Consider the following 15,209-nt stretch of genomic DNA (forward strand, 5'->3'; position numbering starts at 1 on the left):
TACAGCATTATTGTTGGAAGTACGGTAGGTGTCATTTTGGGATGCTCATTACATTTTTCATTGTTATTCACAAAAAGGGGAAGAGAGTTAAGTGGGGACCTTTTCGGGTGGTCCCGTCAAACTCAGCAGGCAAAAGTCCCAAAAATTTTCATTCAACAGTCAGCTCAAGTCAATGCTACCAATTCACATTATCAGAGATCAGATCAGCAACGAACAACTTCAGCCAGGCTCTTGCCATTGGGGAGGGAGGCTTTGGTAAAGTTTACAGGGGGTTCATCCATGATGGAGTCACCACCGTGGCAATAAAGCGCTGTAATCCTACTTCCCACCAAGGATACAGAGAGTTTCAAAATGAAATCAATTTGTTATCCTCATTTTGTCACAAGAATTTAGTATCGCTTCTGGGCTACTGCCAAGAGGACAATGAGCTGATACTTGTCTATGAATACATGGCTGAAGGCACTCTTCGCGATCACTTATACAAAACACAGAAACAGCCACTACCTTGGAATCAAAGAATACATATTTGCATTGGTGCGGCTCGAGGATTACACTACCTCCATACAGGCACAAAGCATCCAGTTATTCACAGAGATGTCAAATCAGCCAACATTTTGTTGGATCACAACCTCGTGGCTAAAATTGCAGATTTTGGGTTATCTAGAATTGGCCCCACTTCCGCATCACGAAACCATGTTAGCACTAATGTTAAGGGTACTTTTGGCTATTTAGACCCAGAATACTACAGGAGAAGAAAGCTAACTGAAAAATCTGATGTTTATTCGTTTGGGGTGGTGCTGTTTGAAGTGTTTTGCGGAAGGCCGGCAGTGAATCCTATGGCGGCGGAAGAGGATGGTGAGGAGATTGGCTTGGTTCAGTGGGCTTGGCAGTGTCATCTCTCTGGGGAATTTCATCGAATGGTGGATCCGCATTTAAAAGGAAGAGTTCCATCAGATTGCCTCAAGGCATTCGTAGATATTGGCATCAAGTGCTTGGCAGAAAAGAGCACAGATAGGCCAACTATGGGGGAAGTGCTTAGTAATTTGGAGAAGCTTTTGCTGTTGCAGGAGAGTCCAGATGAAGAAGAAACAAATGGAGATCCACATCCCCTTGTCGGGATAAATGAGAAGGCAACAAGCAATAGGTTGATGGATCAACAATAACTGCACAATGAAATTGTGCCAGAGGATAGAGAATGAGATTAATACGTGATAGAAACTGAATTGTAGCAACTCGATGTATGAAATGGGAAGTGTAGGAATTTTAACCACCACTGTTTGATTCAAAGTTCATCGCGTCTTTCGTTACTTTTAAGAGCTTATGGGCCGATTTCGACAGTATACCCATTTATTTTCCCTTGTATTAAAGATAAACACTTGATGCCAAATTGGTTTTGCATGATCAGCTAATTATTCAGAATATTCAACATTCACTGAAGGGTTCAAAAAGATTACCCCTTAGGATCTTCAACATTACCGATTTGCCTCTTCCCTGCTTTTCCTGCCCCTTCTCGCCGTCTTCCTCTCCGACCTCTCTATCTATCAATGGATGTTTTATCTCTCTACTGGTTCTTTCTCTTTCTTGGTTTTTACCGATCCGGCTCCCTCCTCCGCTCTCCTTCTCACCGAAGCTGTCCCTGTCAATCTCTCCGTCCCGCTCTCTGTTTCGGCTTATTCCCACTCACCGAACTGTAAAAGCATTATTCTGCATTCAACCGCTCCTGTTTCTCTCTATCTTCCAGGGAGATGACGCACGGCGGGATGGTTTGCTAAGAGGAGGGAAATTTGCAAGTAAATCAAGTCATGGAGCTGAACCTGAAATGTTTCAAGGGTATTTTGGTACTTTTATCTTTGTTCCTCCCCTCCTTTTTGGGTTTTAACCAGAGAAAATTACTCCAGAGTCTTTTATAGGAATTCTAACTACAATAAAATTCGATGAAATAGATAACCAAACACAAAGTCTGAAATCTTTTATTTTAATTATATTTTTATGTTTAAAAAAAACCATCAATCATTAGTCACGGAAGCTCCGACCAACAACCAGTGATTGAAGGCCACTGTCAGCGAGCAAATTATTAGTCATAAGAGAATTTAAGGATGCACCTTCTTGAATTCCAAAATATTTTGTCCCCACTACACCACGGAAGCCATTTGATAAACATATGCAAAATATTACATGTACACACACATACACGTAAAGAACTTATTGTCAATTGCAAAACATTAGTATTCAATGCCCTTTGTTAAATTATTATTTTTCCTTGCCTTATTGTCATTTCTTTAATTGATGTGGTATAATTTATGCATTTTATCATGAACTTATTTCATTTCAAATTATCTCAATTGTTAATGTCATTTTCCTCTACCTCAAATGTTTGGTGTGGTCGGTATTACTTGTGTATTTGTTGTGAACCTATTACATTTCAAATTATTTTACTTGTCAAGTTCTTTGTCTTATTATCATTTTCCCTTATCTTATTGTCATTATCATCTCTCCCATTGCAAGTAATTGATATAATATAACTTATCCATTTTATCATAAACTTATTTCACTTTAAATTATTTTAGTTGTCAATACCTTTTTCCATGTTGTCATTTTCCCTTACTCTATTGTCATTGTCTTTTGTTTCGTTGTAAATATTTGGTGTAATATAACTTATAAATTTTATCATGAGCTTATTACATTTTAAATATTTTTCAATTGTCAATGCTTTTTACTCTATTGTCATGTTTCCTTGCCCCAGTTGTCATTACCCTCCACCTCGGTGTAAATAATTGGTATAGGAGAAATGACAACAAGGCAAAAGACATCAACAATTGAAATAATTTGAATTAAAATAATTTAATGATAAAATGCACAAGTTGTACTACACTAGTTAATTACAATGAGGCAAAGGACAATAATAACAAAACAAGGGAAAATGACAACACAATAAAGGATATTGACAACTAAAATAATTTGAAGTGAAATGAGTTCATGATAAAATGCACAAGTTATACCACAACAATTATTTACAACAAGACAAAGGGTAATGACAATAGAGTAAGAGAATATGATAATTGAGCAAAGGGCATTGACTACTAATGTTTTGTACTCTTTTCGTTTAAAAATGTAAGGCATTTTTAATCGAATCTCACTTTCTAATAAAATAATTACTTGTCTTCAAATTAAGCCTATTTTTTATATTTACTTTTATTTAATAGGGTATTTAATTCTAAAATAAATATAAAATGATTTATTCAATAAAGATACTTTTTAAAAAAAGGTAATTATTGCACTTTAAAAAATTTAAAATGCCTTATATTTTTTAACATTCAATCTCTTAAAAAATATCTTACATTTTTTAATAGATGAAGTAATTAACATTAAATTCTTTATATGTGTGTGTGTGTAAAATATTTTGCATATATTTATTAAATTGTGTTCAATGGCCTAATGGTGTTATACCTTCTCGTAACAAGGGGTTGTATCTTCAAATCTTACCAACTTATGACCAATAATAATAATAATAATAATTCGCTCGCTCTAGTAGCACCAGCAACTAGCAACGTGCTCCGATTGCCGGCATCCAGCCGGAGCTCCAATGACGAGCAGTGGATAGTTTTTGTTTAAAAAAAATAAAGTAAGGGTACTTTAGCAAGTCAACATAAAATATATTTAATATAAAAGATTTGGGATTTTGGGGTAGTTTGTCCATTTCATGGGATCTTATAATACTTGGAATCCCATGAGGAATTTTGGAGTGATTTTCCCTTTTAATTAAGCATCGTTGCTGACTCGTAACTCGTAAGAAACTCAAACGTGTTGGAGGTAAGAAGAAGAAACTTCAGAAAAATGGAATCACCTGTTGCTTCTAAAAACTGAGCTGGCTTAAATGCTTGAATCTGGACCAATGCCTACTATGCATCTAAAGCTCTCATAGATACAACTTAACGAGAGGGCTGAAGAAGAATTCATTGTTCCGTGTTTACCTGATGGTAGTGGTTGTTTTTGGATTAGAGGATGCTTCATGACAATTCAAGCAACAAGGTCTGATTCTCTTCTGCCTTCACATGTTTCATGTATCAACATGTTGACACTAATCATTACATTTTGAGCTAAATGTCCCCCCCCCCAAAAAAAAAAAAACTCCCCAAAAAAGCAAAAAGAAAAAGAAAAAAGAAAGGGGCCTTTTCTTCTTTCCCCATTTCTAGGCATTGATGATTGTCCTTGACCATTCACTAGTTTCATTAAACAAGTAAAATAGGAAAAGAAAACTAAAATTTAATTTCACTAAGCACTACAAACACAAGTTTGATATAACAGAAAGGCCTGGTTTCTTATAACGTGGTGAAGTAAGATTTGAACCTCCACTAAAAGAGATATTCACATTTAGTATTCAATCGTACTTCAAATAAGATTGCCTTCAATAAAAAAATACATGTGCGCAGTTAAAAAAACTTCACCAAACACCATTACATCCTTTAATAACCCCATATATCAACCTCAACCTAAACTGGCCTTTTAGCCATGATTCCCCTAATTAGCCTTAACTATTCCTAATTCCCATCTATCATGTTGACATCTGCCAGATATAATTGATAAAAATTGATGTTGTACAATTGAAGCTTACAATGTTTTTTTACATGTGAACTCTGGAGACTGTTATATGATTTTTCATTGTCTTGTTAAGTAAAGAAAATTCTCAATGAAAATCAGATTCATTGCTACTCCTCCTAGATGCTTAGGTATGTCAAGTATTATCCATCAGACTCAGTACAATTTGAATGGTTGATATGTATAACACACAATGCTCCATTAGTAAGCAATCCTTTACATTTCATTGTAGGCCAGCTATTGGATTTTGTGGTGTAGATTTTTGCAGGGAATCTTTGCATGGCACTGAAAAATTTCAGCTTAGCAAGCAGACAATTTTTTGAAACTAAATTTTGATAGCATAACTACGATTTAGCTTTTTCTTTCATTAAAACTAAGGCCTAATTACCTAAAACATGCCTTCATCCTGAGTATATGTTCCGAATACTACATGAATGCTAAGTTACATGATATCTTCCTCACAGGTTTCTTGATCACTGATCTTTGAAGATGACAAAATACTCGATGAGAAGATGAGCAGGAAGTAAGCCACCAAAGTTTTCAGAAGTATCAAACTACTCTTTCTGGTGGTTTGTAAGATTTTCTGGACAGTAAACACTACGCTACATTTGCACGATATTTAGTAAATAGAAAAGTGTTTTCTAAAAAAGAAATGTTAAATGTATCTATCCCATCTTCTTTCTAGGTAAATTCTCTAATTCCTTTCTGGAAAACACTTTTTTATATGCCAAACATGCACTCGATGTTATGAACTTGTGTGTAGAGCAAGGTCAATAATTTAACTTAACGAAGAAACTAAACGGCTGTCCTAATGGTTCTAGAAAGATCTTGGCCTATCTCATACATAGTAGAATCTTGAACTTCTAGAATACACAATGCAATATGCAAAAAAATTAAAAGGAGAGTATGCATTATAGCAGTCGTTGGCATTACTAATTTCTTGACACATTATCACACGACAGTGTCAATCCACTTTCACTTTATTCCTAAACTTGAGGAATATAAGAATGATTTAAAACTTAATAATTACTCACTTGATAAGAACCTACCCCTGGCTACCACCAGAACACATAGAAAGGGACATAGGGATTATGTATTCTACTACCCTGTTGAATTTGTAGTGTGTGTGTGGTTTGTATCTTTTGCTCACTGTTATCAACCGTGTTAGTAATCTGAAACTATAACCATTATCCTTCCTTTATAGTGTCATTTGTATCCGCAACAAGAATATCTAAGTGGGTTTTGTGGAATGTTTGTATCCATGAGTGCATTGTATCTGGGATTAATGTATCAGAGCCTTTATTCTTATCTTCTTGTGCAAATATGTACTTTATCTAGCAGAGGTGATCTGTTTGGAAGAAGCATTTGTTGAGGGCCATATCAAAGTTTCATATTCAGAATTAAGCGAACATGCAATAAATACTCTGAGGTGAAAAGGGCAGATACCTTCTGTGCTTTGACTCATTTGCAAACAGCCCTTTTATATTTTCGAAATTCAGATCATGTGTCTTTGCATTTTATTATTTTTAGCCTAGCTACTAGGTTCTCAACATGAGTTTGCATTTATATCTTGTATGTAACTGTGTGCGCAAAATTGAAAGTTCTCTTGCTGAAGTTTTGCAAAATTTTAGTCTTGAAGATGTTTGATCCTCAAAAACAGAAGCATTGAAGAAGTAATATATTAATACCAGTGTATCAAAACAAAAAATCAATCTCCAACCTAGACTTAAAAACTGATCTGGCCGAGTTATCCTAATCAAAAGATTGAATAACAAAATAGAATAAAATAGTGGCAAAACGTTTCTTGGAATAATGTAGAGGAAAGTGAGAACATAATACCTCCATCTGCTGCAGTGGTTTACAGGAAAGTGAGAAAATTGTACTTGCACTCCAAGCAAATTTAATTTTTGGTTGACGTCGCCTCTCTTGGATCAAATCAAGCTCAACCTCTACAATAAACTAAATATTACGAAAGGATAATTTAAGTAAAATAAATTTATAATCACTCATTCTTTTTGAACAAGAGAATAATTTATTTCAAAAGTAGAGAAGAATGAGAATGTGATGAAACTTTGACACTGATATATCCCTCTGTCTTTTACGCTAAGGTTTTCTCATGTTAAAACGACAAGAGATCAAACTCCTTTAGATTCAGAATCAAGTATATCAGTAATAAGATTCTTGTCTAGTGAAAAATGAAAATAATTTGAAGACTATATAAATTGTGTGTTGATATAATACACCAGTCCAAAGCTAACATCATCGTTAGAAAGTTCTTCCCTATTTATTTTCATATGTCCTCTCTGCCGGCCAACATTTGACAGCCTTACTCTAACAAGCTAACTAAATTTGACCGAATCGAGTTAAGGATAGAGAATCCAGTCATATAAAGATTCGCTGTCGGTGAGCTTTGAAATTTCTGAACCAAGTGTGGAGATTATAGTTCTTCATTCAATACCTGCTTCATATATATTAGTCAGTAGGATTGGAATAGTACAATTGTTTGTGTTGAAAAGTCATTACATTCATTCAAGCATCATCCATAGAAGCCACGAGTGACGGGGAAAGAAGGAAAAGCAAGCTAAAAGCCTAAAAGTGCCATCACCATCACAAGAAGCCATATGACATATTCAAACTCATTTAATTGCAGTCATATTCCGAGATAGTGATACCAACTAAAATTAATATAAATGGTAGGGTCTCTTATTACTTAAGTAAATGATTGAAGACTCAAATCCCAACTCTTATGTATGTAACAATTTCAATGGAGGAAACTTACTTTTTACCCTTAGTACCTAAGGAAATAATTGAAATCTACTCCTTATGCTTACCAAAAAAAAAAAAAACATTCAGAGATAAAGATACATGACTGGACGACAAAAAATGACTTGGTTGGGTTGAGCTGGAATGTCTTCATATTTTATTTAATATGACCGATTGACCAGCAGTGACTAGCTGGTTGGTTTACCTTTTATACACTCCTTGCGTCACCCAAAAAAAAAAAAAAAAGTAGCAAGTTGGATGCCAGCTAATGAAATTGACAAATCCGAATTTTTGTTTATAGATTCATAGATGTGTAATCTTTAGTCATGAAACTTGTTTGCTTTTGTGTAATCTTTAACAGAAATAGTGATGTTCTTACGTCATTATGTTCCTATGACAATCATTGTTGAGGTGACCGGCAGAAACGCGAACGGGAAGGTACGGGTTGCTCGAGTCGTGCCCGGAAGGACACTGTCCTTAAGAACTATTCCGGCACACCGTCAGACGACCGGCAGTTCCCCAGGATTAAACAAGCACTTCCTCAGTGGAACGAGGGAACAGAACAATCGAGACCAAATGCACAAACGAAAATAGTTGGAGGAGAGAACACTGAGCAGTCAAGAGACTCCGCACCGCTATGCTCGGTTACACTGTCATAAAATCGTTTAAAAGCTTGTCTGAAAACAGAGAGGTTACACAAACATAAACTGCATTTAACCTCCTGTCTGGAAACATTGGGAAGGCAAAACGTTCAAAAAATTAATTTGGTTAATGATCAAAAAACGTTTTTGGTTTAGTTTCAAACTTCAGACAGCCAAAATTTGAGTTTCTCCGGCAAGGTAAAAAATAATTATTTATTTTGTAAAAATAATCCAATAAAAGGAACCCATTATCTCTTGAACTCGCGCACAGGAGGGACGAATCGGCTGATTTCAACTGCGATTGCCCTGAATTGGCTTGTCTCATGTGCGCGAGACCACTTCTCCTCCAAGCCCATTTTACTAGCCTACTTCATTCCTTAGTATATATACACTAAGAGATTCCTTCCTTTAGTCAATGTGAGACTTTGACACACACACACTTTTGACACACATACAACAATCATCTCCACGTAGCTTTTGCTGCTTATAATGCAATTTATTCTCCCTTGGAAGACATTCATCTTTTAAGACTACGTACCAATTCTGGCTTAAGCTACATGTTGCCACTTCCTAATGTGGGACAAGATAGACTCGTTAGCCCCCAACGTCACAAGCATATATGGGATGCATTGTGCGGTTGTAACTCAAAAATATGTGAAGATTGATAAACCGTTTTTAGTATTTGAATCATGCTAAAATATGTTAAAATATTGTGAAGGAATTAAAATAAAAAGTTGCATGGAACCAAACAAAATTCTGTTTTGTGATTAGACAAGTTAAGTTATTGCTATTTGAGCAGTACTCAGTGGTTAGATGAGTTAATTTAATATTAGTTTTTCTGTAATCATTTTTTTATTAATAATCTAATCACAATAAAGTCCTGAATGAAGGAATTAATGACAATTAAATTTCTAATAAAATTTTTTAAAAAATGAGTTGTGAATGTTAATTCAGGTTGTTGCAAACAGAAATCTCAATTGCAAATTAAGAGTTACTTTTATAATTTATATGCATTATTTGTCATTAAAATTTTTGAATTTACAATTATTTTAATTGATATTTTTAACTTATTTTTAAAAAAAATTATCAAATATTTAATTGTCATTAATTATTCCCTTTAAGACTTAACTGTCATTTTTTCTTTTTTTTATTTCTCTTTTTCTTTACATTTAAATAAGTTAATTTTTACTTTAGTTCTTTCATATTCATTGGCATTGTAAATGCGATGATATGATTTAGATGCTTATAATGATTATTGTATCCTTTTGTACCATTTATTTGCAAAACTCTATTGATTTAGATTCCATGTTTACCATTCTATCAAGAATTGCAAGATATTTTTTAGTTAGGCACCATATTATAATTGTGAAATTACCAATTAATTACCTGACATCTTTTGCAGGGAAATATTAATTAATATATTTAAATTGCTTTGATGAGTCATGCATCTTGAAAACCAATTATGAGGTGTCTAGGTTGTTTTTATTTATTTATGTAATTGTTGTTCATTATGTATTGTAAATTTTTTCAGTGATTTTATTAGTTAAAAGCATGGAGTTAGCAATCACTCGAATATATGTTTTAATGATGGCTGTATTTAATATTTACTGCTTCCCTACATCGTATGAGATAATTAGTGGTTGCATAACTTTATGTCAGATATTTTTAAATACTATTTCTTTTTTGATAACTCTTTTTTAATCTCCCTCTTTTCTTATCTAAAGAAGCTCTTTTTTTAAAATTTAGTTCCTTCATCTTTCACAACATTGTAAGTACAATAATATAATTTAGGTGTCTGGTGGTGATGATCATTGAAATTATTTTTGGTAATATTTATTTGTAAAAACTCTTAAATTCATTTCAATGGAAGTATATATACTTCTCGAGCATCGCACAAGAGAGTAAATGATAGTATGATACTCATGACAATAATAAACATGATCTTTTATATAATGTTGTGTCAGCAAATACTTCCAGTACAGTGTATGGAGGAGTTTGTTCTAGTTTATATGAATATTAAAAAATATCTGAAAGAACTATCTCCAATTGTTTATAATATTCGAATTTTATTTAATCAAATAATCATATAAAATAGTGAAAATGATGCTGCTCGCGTTATAACTTATAAATGGTTTATTCTTCTAGTGAAATCGCACCTTGATGCACCAGGCAGTGAGCAGTAGACCCCGACATCAGCGCGAGATTCCACCATATTGAAACTCTGGGACATTGGAAAACTTTTTTGGGAATAAATGAAAACAAAAATGTAAACAGGATAATTACAAATTAACAAATAGGCACGTTAGATACAGTCATGTCACTTTCAATCAAATTCACTCCTGATGTACCACTATCGATGTGTTTAAAATCAAGTTAAATATGGTTTGAATTGATAGATTTAAACTTTAATTTTATATTTTAAATCTTACATTTAAAATTTATATATTTAAAATTTTTTATTTAGATAATTTAAAAAATTTCAAGTGAATAAGATAAATGAATTAAAACTCAAAACAAAAATAAAAAATTGAGAGTGATAATTTTATCTTTGCTTTTTAATTGATGAGAGACGCTAAGGAGAGATAAGAAAATCATAGAATTATTAATAATAAAAATATAAAGAGAACAAAATGTTTGAAATAACTGAAATTTTAAATAACTATGATATAGAAGAAATTTAAAGTTACAAAAAAATTTGTAATAAAAAATAAATATGAATTGAATCCAAATTTTTTATGTATATAAATGAAAAATTCGGATCAAGTTTAAATCCTCATTAATCCAAATACATATTGCCAAAACCGTGTTTTTGGCACCCAAAAAGGTGGTTCCAAGCGCACATTGTCCACTTGCAATCTAGTTGGTCATCACAGGTGTCATAAAATCCGTGGATTATATTTCTCGGTTTTACCATTAGAAATATCAGTATGTCAAAACCTGCACTCCAATTAGATTTATCCACTTGGATTTCAAAATCCCAGTGGAGTGCACTTTATACTGGAACAATTCTCTTGCACCTATAGCAAACTATAAAAAGGACGTACATGACCGCACTAGCAATTCCCGTGATTATCACAACTAAATCGAATGCACATGGATCATCAAAAACGGGGGTTTCAAAGTTCATTCCAAAAACTGCTGTCACAGTTGCAAATACTGTAGCTGCCAATGTTGCTGCTGTAAGAAGCAACTGAAATTGTATGAGTTGGTTCTGAATATTTCCCTGTCAGACACACGAATAGAAACATCAAGGAAATCTGATGTACATAATTTAGCATGTGAAACAATAAAAGGAATTGACAGAAACAAGGTGCCAATAGTCAATCACAGCGTACCAATTTTATGTTGATAAAATCTTCAGTGTCGTCTATATATTCTTTGAGCTGCATCACCGGCAAAAGCAAATATTCTCAATGTCCGGTCAACATGCCATCTTTCAAATTATCAAACCATGTGCCGATCTTGCCTCTTATATAGACAGGCAGATAGACATATAGGTGATCATTTTCACAAATAACGTATTTAAAGAAAAGAAAGAAGATGATTGTCCTCGGCAATTGATTGAAGATATAACTCAGCAACTCAGGTAATATATGTGCCTTATTTATCAACATATATATTAAATAAAATGTACCAATATTGAAATTTATAAGCAGCGTGGATTAGCCTGAAAGCTATTTTTGAGTTAGTCAAATTTCTCTTACCGACAATGACTTGTTAAGAGTATTATCAATGACAACAAAGTATGCTTCAAGTAACATTTCCAGTGGCTCAATCTTTTCTGCATGATCAGAAGAACTTGTAAGACTCTCATGTTTACTCGAATTTCCAATGCTGCTGAAAGCCCTTTGTAACATCCGGACCCCACTAATGGACCTATCTGGTGAAGCAGGAGCTGATTTTGAAATCACTTTTACACTACGTGACCTGTGAGTTTGAAGACCAAGGTCATTTGGGTAAGGATCTGATCTTCTCTTCTTCTCGCTCAGGCACATTTCAGCCATATCACCATCATCATCCATGAGTTGTTCTATTTCATCATGAACCTGGTAGTTGACATAAATTACTAATTGCCAGTAGTAGAAAGGTTAAATAATACCCCAATAAAAGAAGATTATTTCTATCGACCTTTTGAACTCGCTGAGTCAGAGCAAGTAGATGACCTTTAAATCTTCGAACACGTTCTAGATTTTGAGTACTGATTGATGAGGCCAGTTCATCTAACACTGGATATACTTCCATTTCGAGTTCATTGACCTACTAAATCAACAACTTTCTTCATCTAAGGAATAAGAGCTGACATATTATTGCTTCAATATTAATTACCACTGTCAATGAGTTTGTTGTATATACTTGATGAAATAACAATGACATCTAAAAATATACACATGAACAATTATCAAATTTTTTTTGCATGGTATCATTGAATTACATGATACAATTATGTAAGCCACCTCATCCAAAAATACCAAAAAGGGAGTGATACGCACACAAAAAACTGAGTAGGCTCAATAATAAGATTCAGCTATGAGAACAGTTAAAGCAACCAATAGCAGTACCACTGGAATCTATTACATAAAGAAAGCAGCCAAAAGCAGTAACAAAGGTAACGAAAATCCATAAGATAACACCATGCATCTTTTCAGGTAACCAAGCCTGTCCTATGTTGCATCATAAACTTAACATCATTGAAGAAAAATGTTCCTTAATCATTCCAATTGACGTGAACCCCTTACACACTGTCCTAAAAATAACACTAAGCAGGTTAGAATCCATGATTTTACATGCCCCGCATGTGCTCAGTTCCTACTGTGGAATGACATAGGCTCCAATTGTCCCCAGTCTGTTTGACCAATCTCTCATATGCAGCCTAACAGACAAGGACAATTAAGAAAAAATCGATAATAATTAAAATAATTAAAATGAATTATGGAAAAACATGTATTCTGACAATACAGAGTAATAAAGCTTCAGTTTTGAGTTAGTTAAACTTGGCAAAAACTGAAGAGGATAGTTAATGAAGTACAGCACAGAAATACTGTACTGCAAATGAAACGTGAGAAGAAATATAACCACAATATAGACAAGGGTTTCAATTCAATGTGATCATCTATGATGGGGAAAAGTGTAGAAATAATACTGGTGCTGCTGAAAAGATGCAGTCTGCCTAAAACAAATAGGGTGCAACGATGTAGGTAATTGATACCTGAGCATCTAAAAACGTGCATGTCAATTCCAAAGCCAGCTCCAATGCCCAAAATTCAAAAGGCAGATCATCTGGACCAAAAAGACATGCATGTCAGAAATTTTACACTGTGGCTACCTTCATCAAAGACCTCCAAAAACTTAGTGCAATTTTTAAGTATAACCAACAAACTTAGTTCCAGGGCACAAGATTGTAAGAGCTACTAAAGGTTGAAGGAGATGTATCATTTTCAGTTTAGTGTCATCAGCTCTTTCCTTAAAACAAGAATCACGACAAACAATGCGTTCTCTACATCATTTTGCATTATTTCTGGCAGTGCTACGTAATAAAAGAACATTGGGAACAGTAGAACTATTGTATCAGTCTCAACTCTCAACTACATATAAACTATTTTTCTCTATGTGCTTCATGCATTGGTGTCAAATTTGCCGCAGAAAGATTTAGGCTTCTTACCAGATTTTTCTCTCTGAAGTCGATTGCATAACTCCGACCTGTATTGGCCAACACTGCCATTCAAGGAGTTCATCAGGAAAACCTCATCAGCGGAGATTATGCACCGGATTTGCTCAAGGTTGACTACAATTGCCTTTTCCCGTCCTAATATGCTAGAAGGATAAATGAACATAGGATCCAATAGTCTGAGATCCCTTGAAGGCAAAGAACAATATCTCATAATAGTAGCCTTGTCCAGTGTCACAATCTGTGAATTCCCATTCCGATCAATTTTTATCCAAGAACGACTTAAATGACCTCTTTTCTTCACATGGCCATTGAAAATAGACCTCTGACCACTGTCATGAGATAAGGCCAATTCAGGAGGACTAGACGTAGAACAACCATGTGCTTCTTCCATCAGAATCAACTTTTCTCAGTTGATTTGGAATTTTTTTTTTTTCCAGGCTAAGTTGTCTCCATCAGTATTCGTCAGTCAGTACAGATTAGGAAATGTAGAATTTTGTCTCAACCACACTATCACAGCCGTAAAATACTGGTGATAAATGGAATCGGGAAAGTGCTGTCACTTGATGCTATCCATTATTTGTGCATGTTTCAGTCTAAAACCTTGAATTGAAAATAGGACAAAAGAAATATGCTAGTTAAGAAGTATTATAAAAAAAATTTCAAAAAAAGGAAGATGAGAAAACAAGGAAATGAGGGGAAAGTAGGTCATATTCTTCTCCTTATATGTGAATCTAAGAACAACCATACCTTCATAGTTAATCTCAAGAAAGATAATGCCCAAAATAAATTAAAGGGGAAAAAAAAAAGGATCCCGAAAGTGAAAGATGGATAGCTAGCAACAAGTGATTTCTATCAGTGTCTGCCGCCTTTCAGATACCTATCAGTGTCTAATAATAACCAACCTAGTAATAGTTGTTTGTTCTGTTATAATTTGTAAAGATCGTTGTGGGGGAAAGTTAATTAACATTCTAACCAACTAACGTATACAGATCGTAAAATTAAATCACCCAACACGTACAACCCTAAATGTTACAACTTCAATACCCATCATCCCCCAATATCCAGTTTGACCCATTCCACCAAATTTTAATCAAGAACAATCTCGCAGAAATAACAACCGCATTTATCATTTCCATCCATATATATGCGGAAGCAGAGCACAAGATGCGAAATATCGTTCCATATGGTTTTTTCATTGCGAACTGATGAAAATGAACAACAGAAACCGACAAAGAACCCCTGAGAGAAGTAAGAGTAAAAGTGAAAATTACCGAATTTGTTAATGGACTTGCCTTATATGAATACGGAGCTCTGCATTGCAAATTAACCATGGCTGATAGGAGATGGTGCGATCGTCCTTCAGCAGCAATGCACCGCTGAAGAAAGCCTGAGTAGCTTTTAGTACTACTTGTGACACTTGACATTATCAGCATGATCCAACCACCCCCCCTGCAATTTTGCTGAGATTGGAGGATGGGGTACATTTTAACTTCAGTTTTTAATGATTTTTTAAGAAAAGAATAGTATTACTTTTTAAAAGA

The 15,209-nt window shown here is 34.2% G+C and overlaps 1 protein-coding gene and 1 pseudogene across 1 annotated transcript; one reads left to right on the forward strand and one right to left on the reverse strand.

Moving 5' to 3' along the window:
- The first annotated feature begins 9 nt into the window (after positions 1-9).
- Positions 10-1,406, forward strand: LOC129300619 (receptor-like protein kinase FERONIA; annotated as a pseudogene).
- A 9,470-nt stretch (positions 1,407-10,876) lies between these two features.
- Positions 10,877-15,111, reverse strand: LOC129300620 (magnesium transporter MRS2-5-like). The gene is made up of 7 exons (XM_054939191.1): positions 14,940-15,111; positions 13,660-14,268; positions 13,207-13,277; positions 12,129-12,257; positions 11,705-12,046; positions 11,336-11,383; positions 10,877-11,223 (listed from the first exon to the last, which is right to left on the reverse strand). The coding sequence occupies exons 2-7, from the start codon at positions 14,057-14,059 to the stop codon at positions 10,993-10,995; spliced, it is 1,221 nt and encodes a 406-aa protein (XP_054795166.1). The 5' UTR covers positions 14,060-14,268; positions 14,940-15,111; the 3' UTR covers positions 10,877-10,992.
- Positions 15,112-15,209: the final 98 nt, after the last annotated feature.

Source organism: Prosopis cineraria, unplaced genomic scaffold (assembly GCF_029017545.1).
Source record: "Prosopis cineraria cultivar Desert tree isolate PC_DT_omini unplaced genomic scaffold, ASM2901754v1 PC1679, whole genome shotgun sequence".
NCBI classification, from domain to species: domain Eukaryota; kingdom Viridiplantae; phylum Streptophyta; class Magnoliopsida; order Fabales; family Fabaceae; genus Prosopis; species Prosopis cineraria.

What these genes read in the sequence shown, in the direction of transcription:
- LOC129300620 (XM_054939191.1), bottom strand. Translation starts at nt 14,059, where the DNA reads ATGGAAGAAGCACATGGTTGTTCTACGTCTAGTCCTCCTGAATTGGCC. An exon ending in CTCTTAACAAGTCATTGTCG is followed by an intron (nt 11,384 to 11,704) that starts GTAAGAGAAATT and finishes CCGGTGATGCAG; the next exon opens with CTCAAAGAATATATAGACGA. An exon ending in ATTTTATCAACATAAAATTG is followed by an intron (nt 11,224 to 11,335) that starts GTACGCTGTGAT and finishes TGTGTCTGACAG; the next exon opens with GGAAATATTCAGAACCAACT.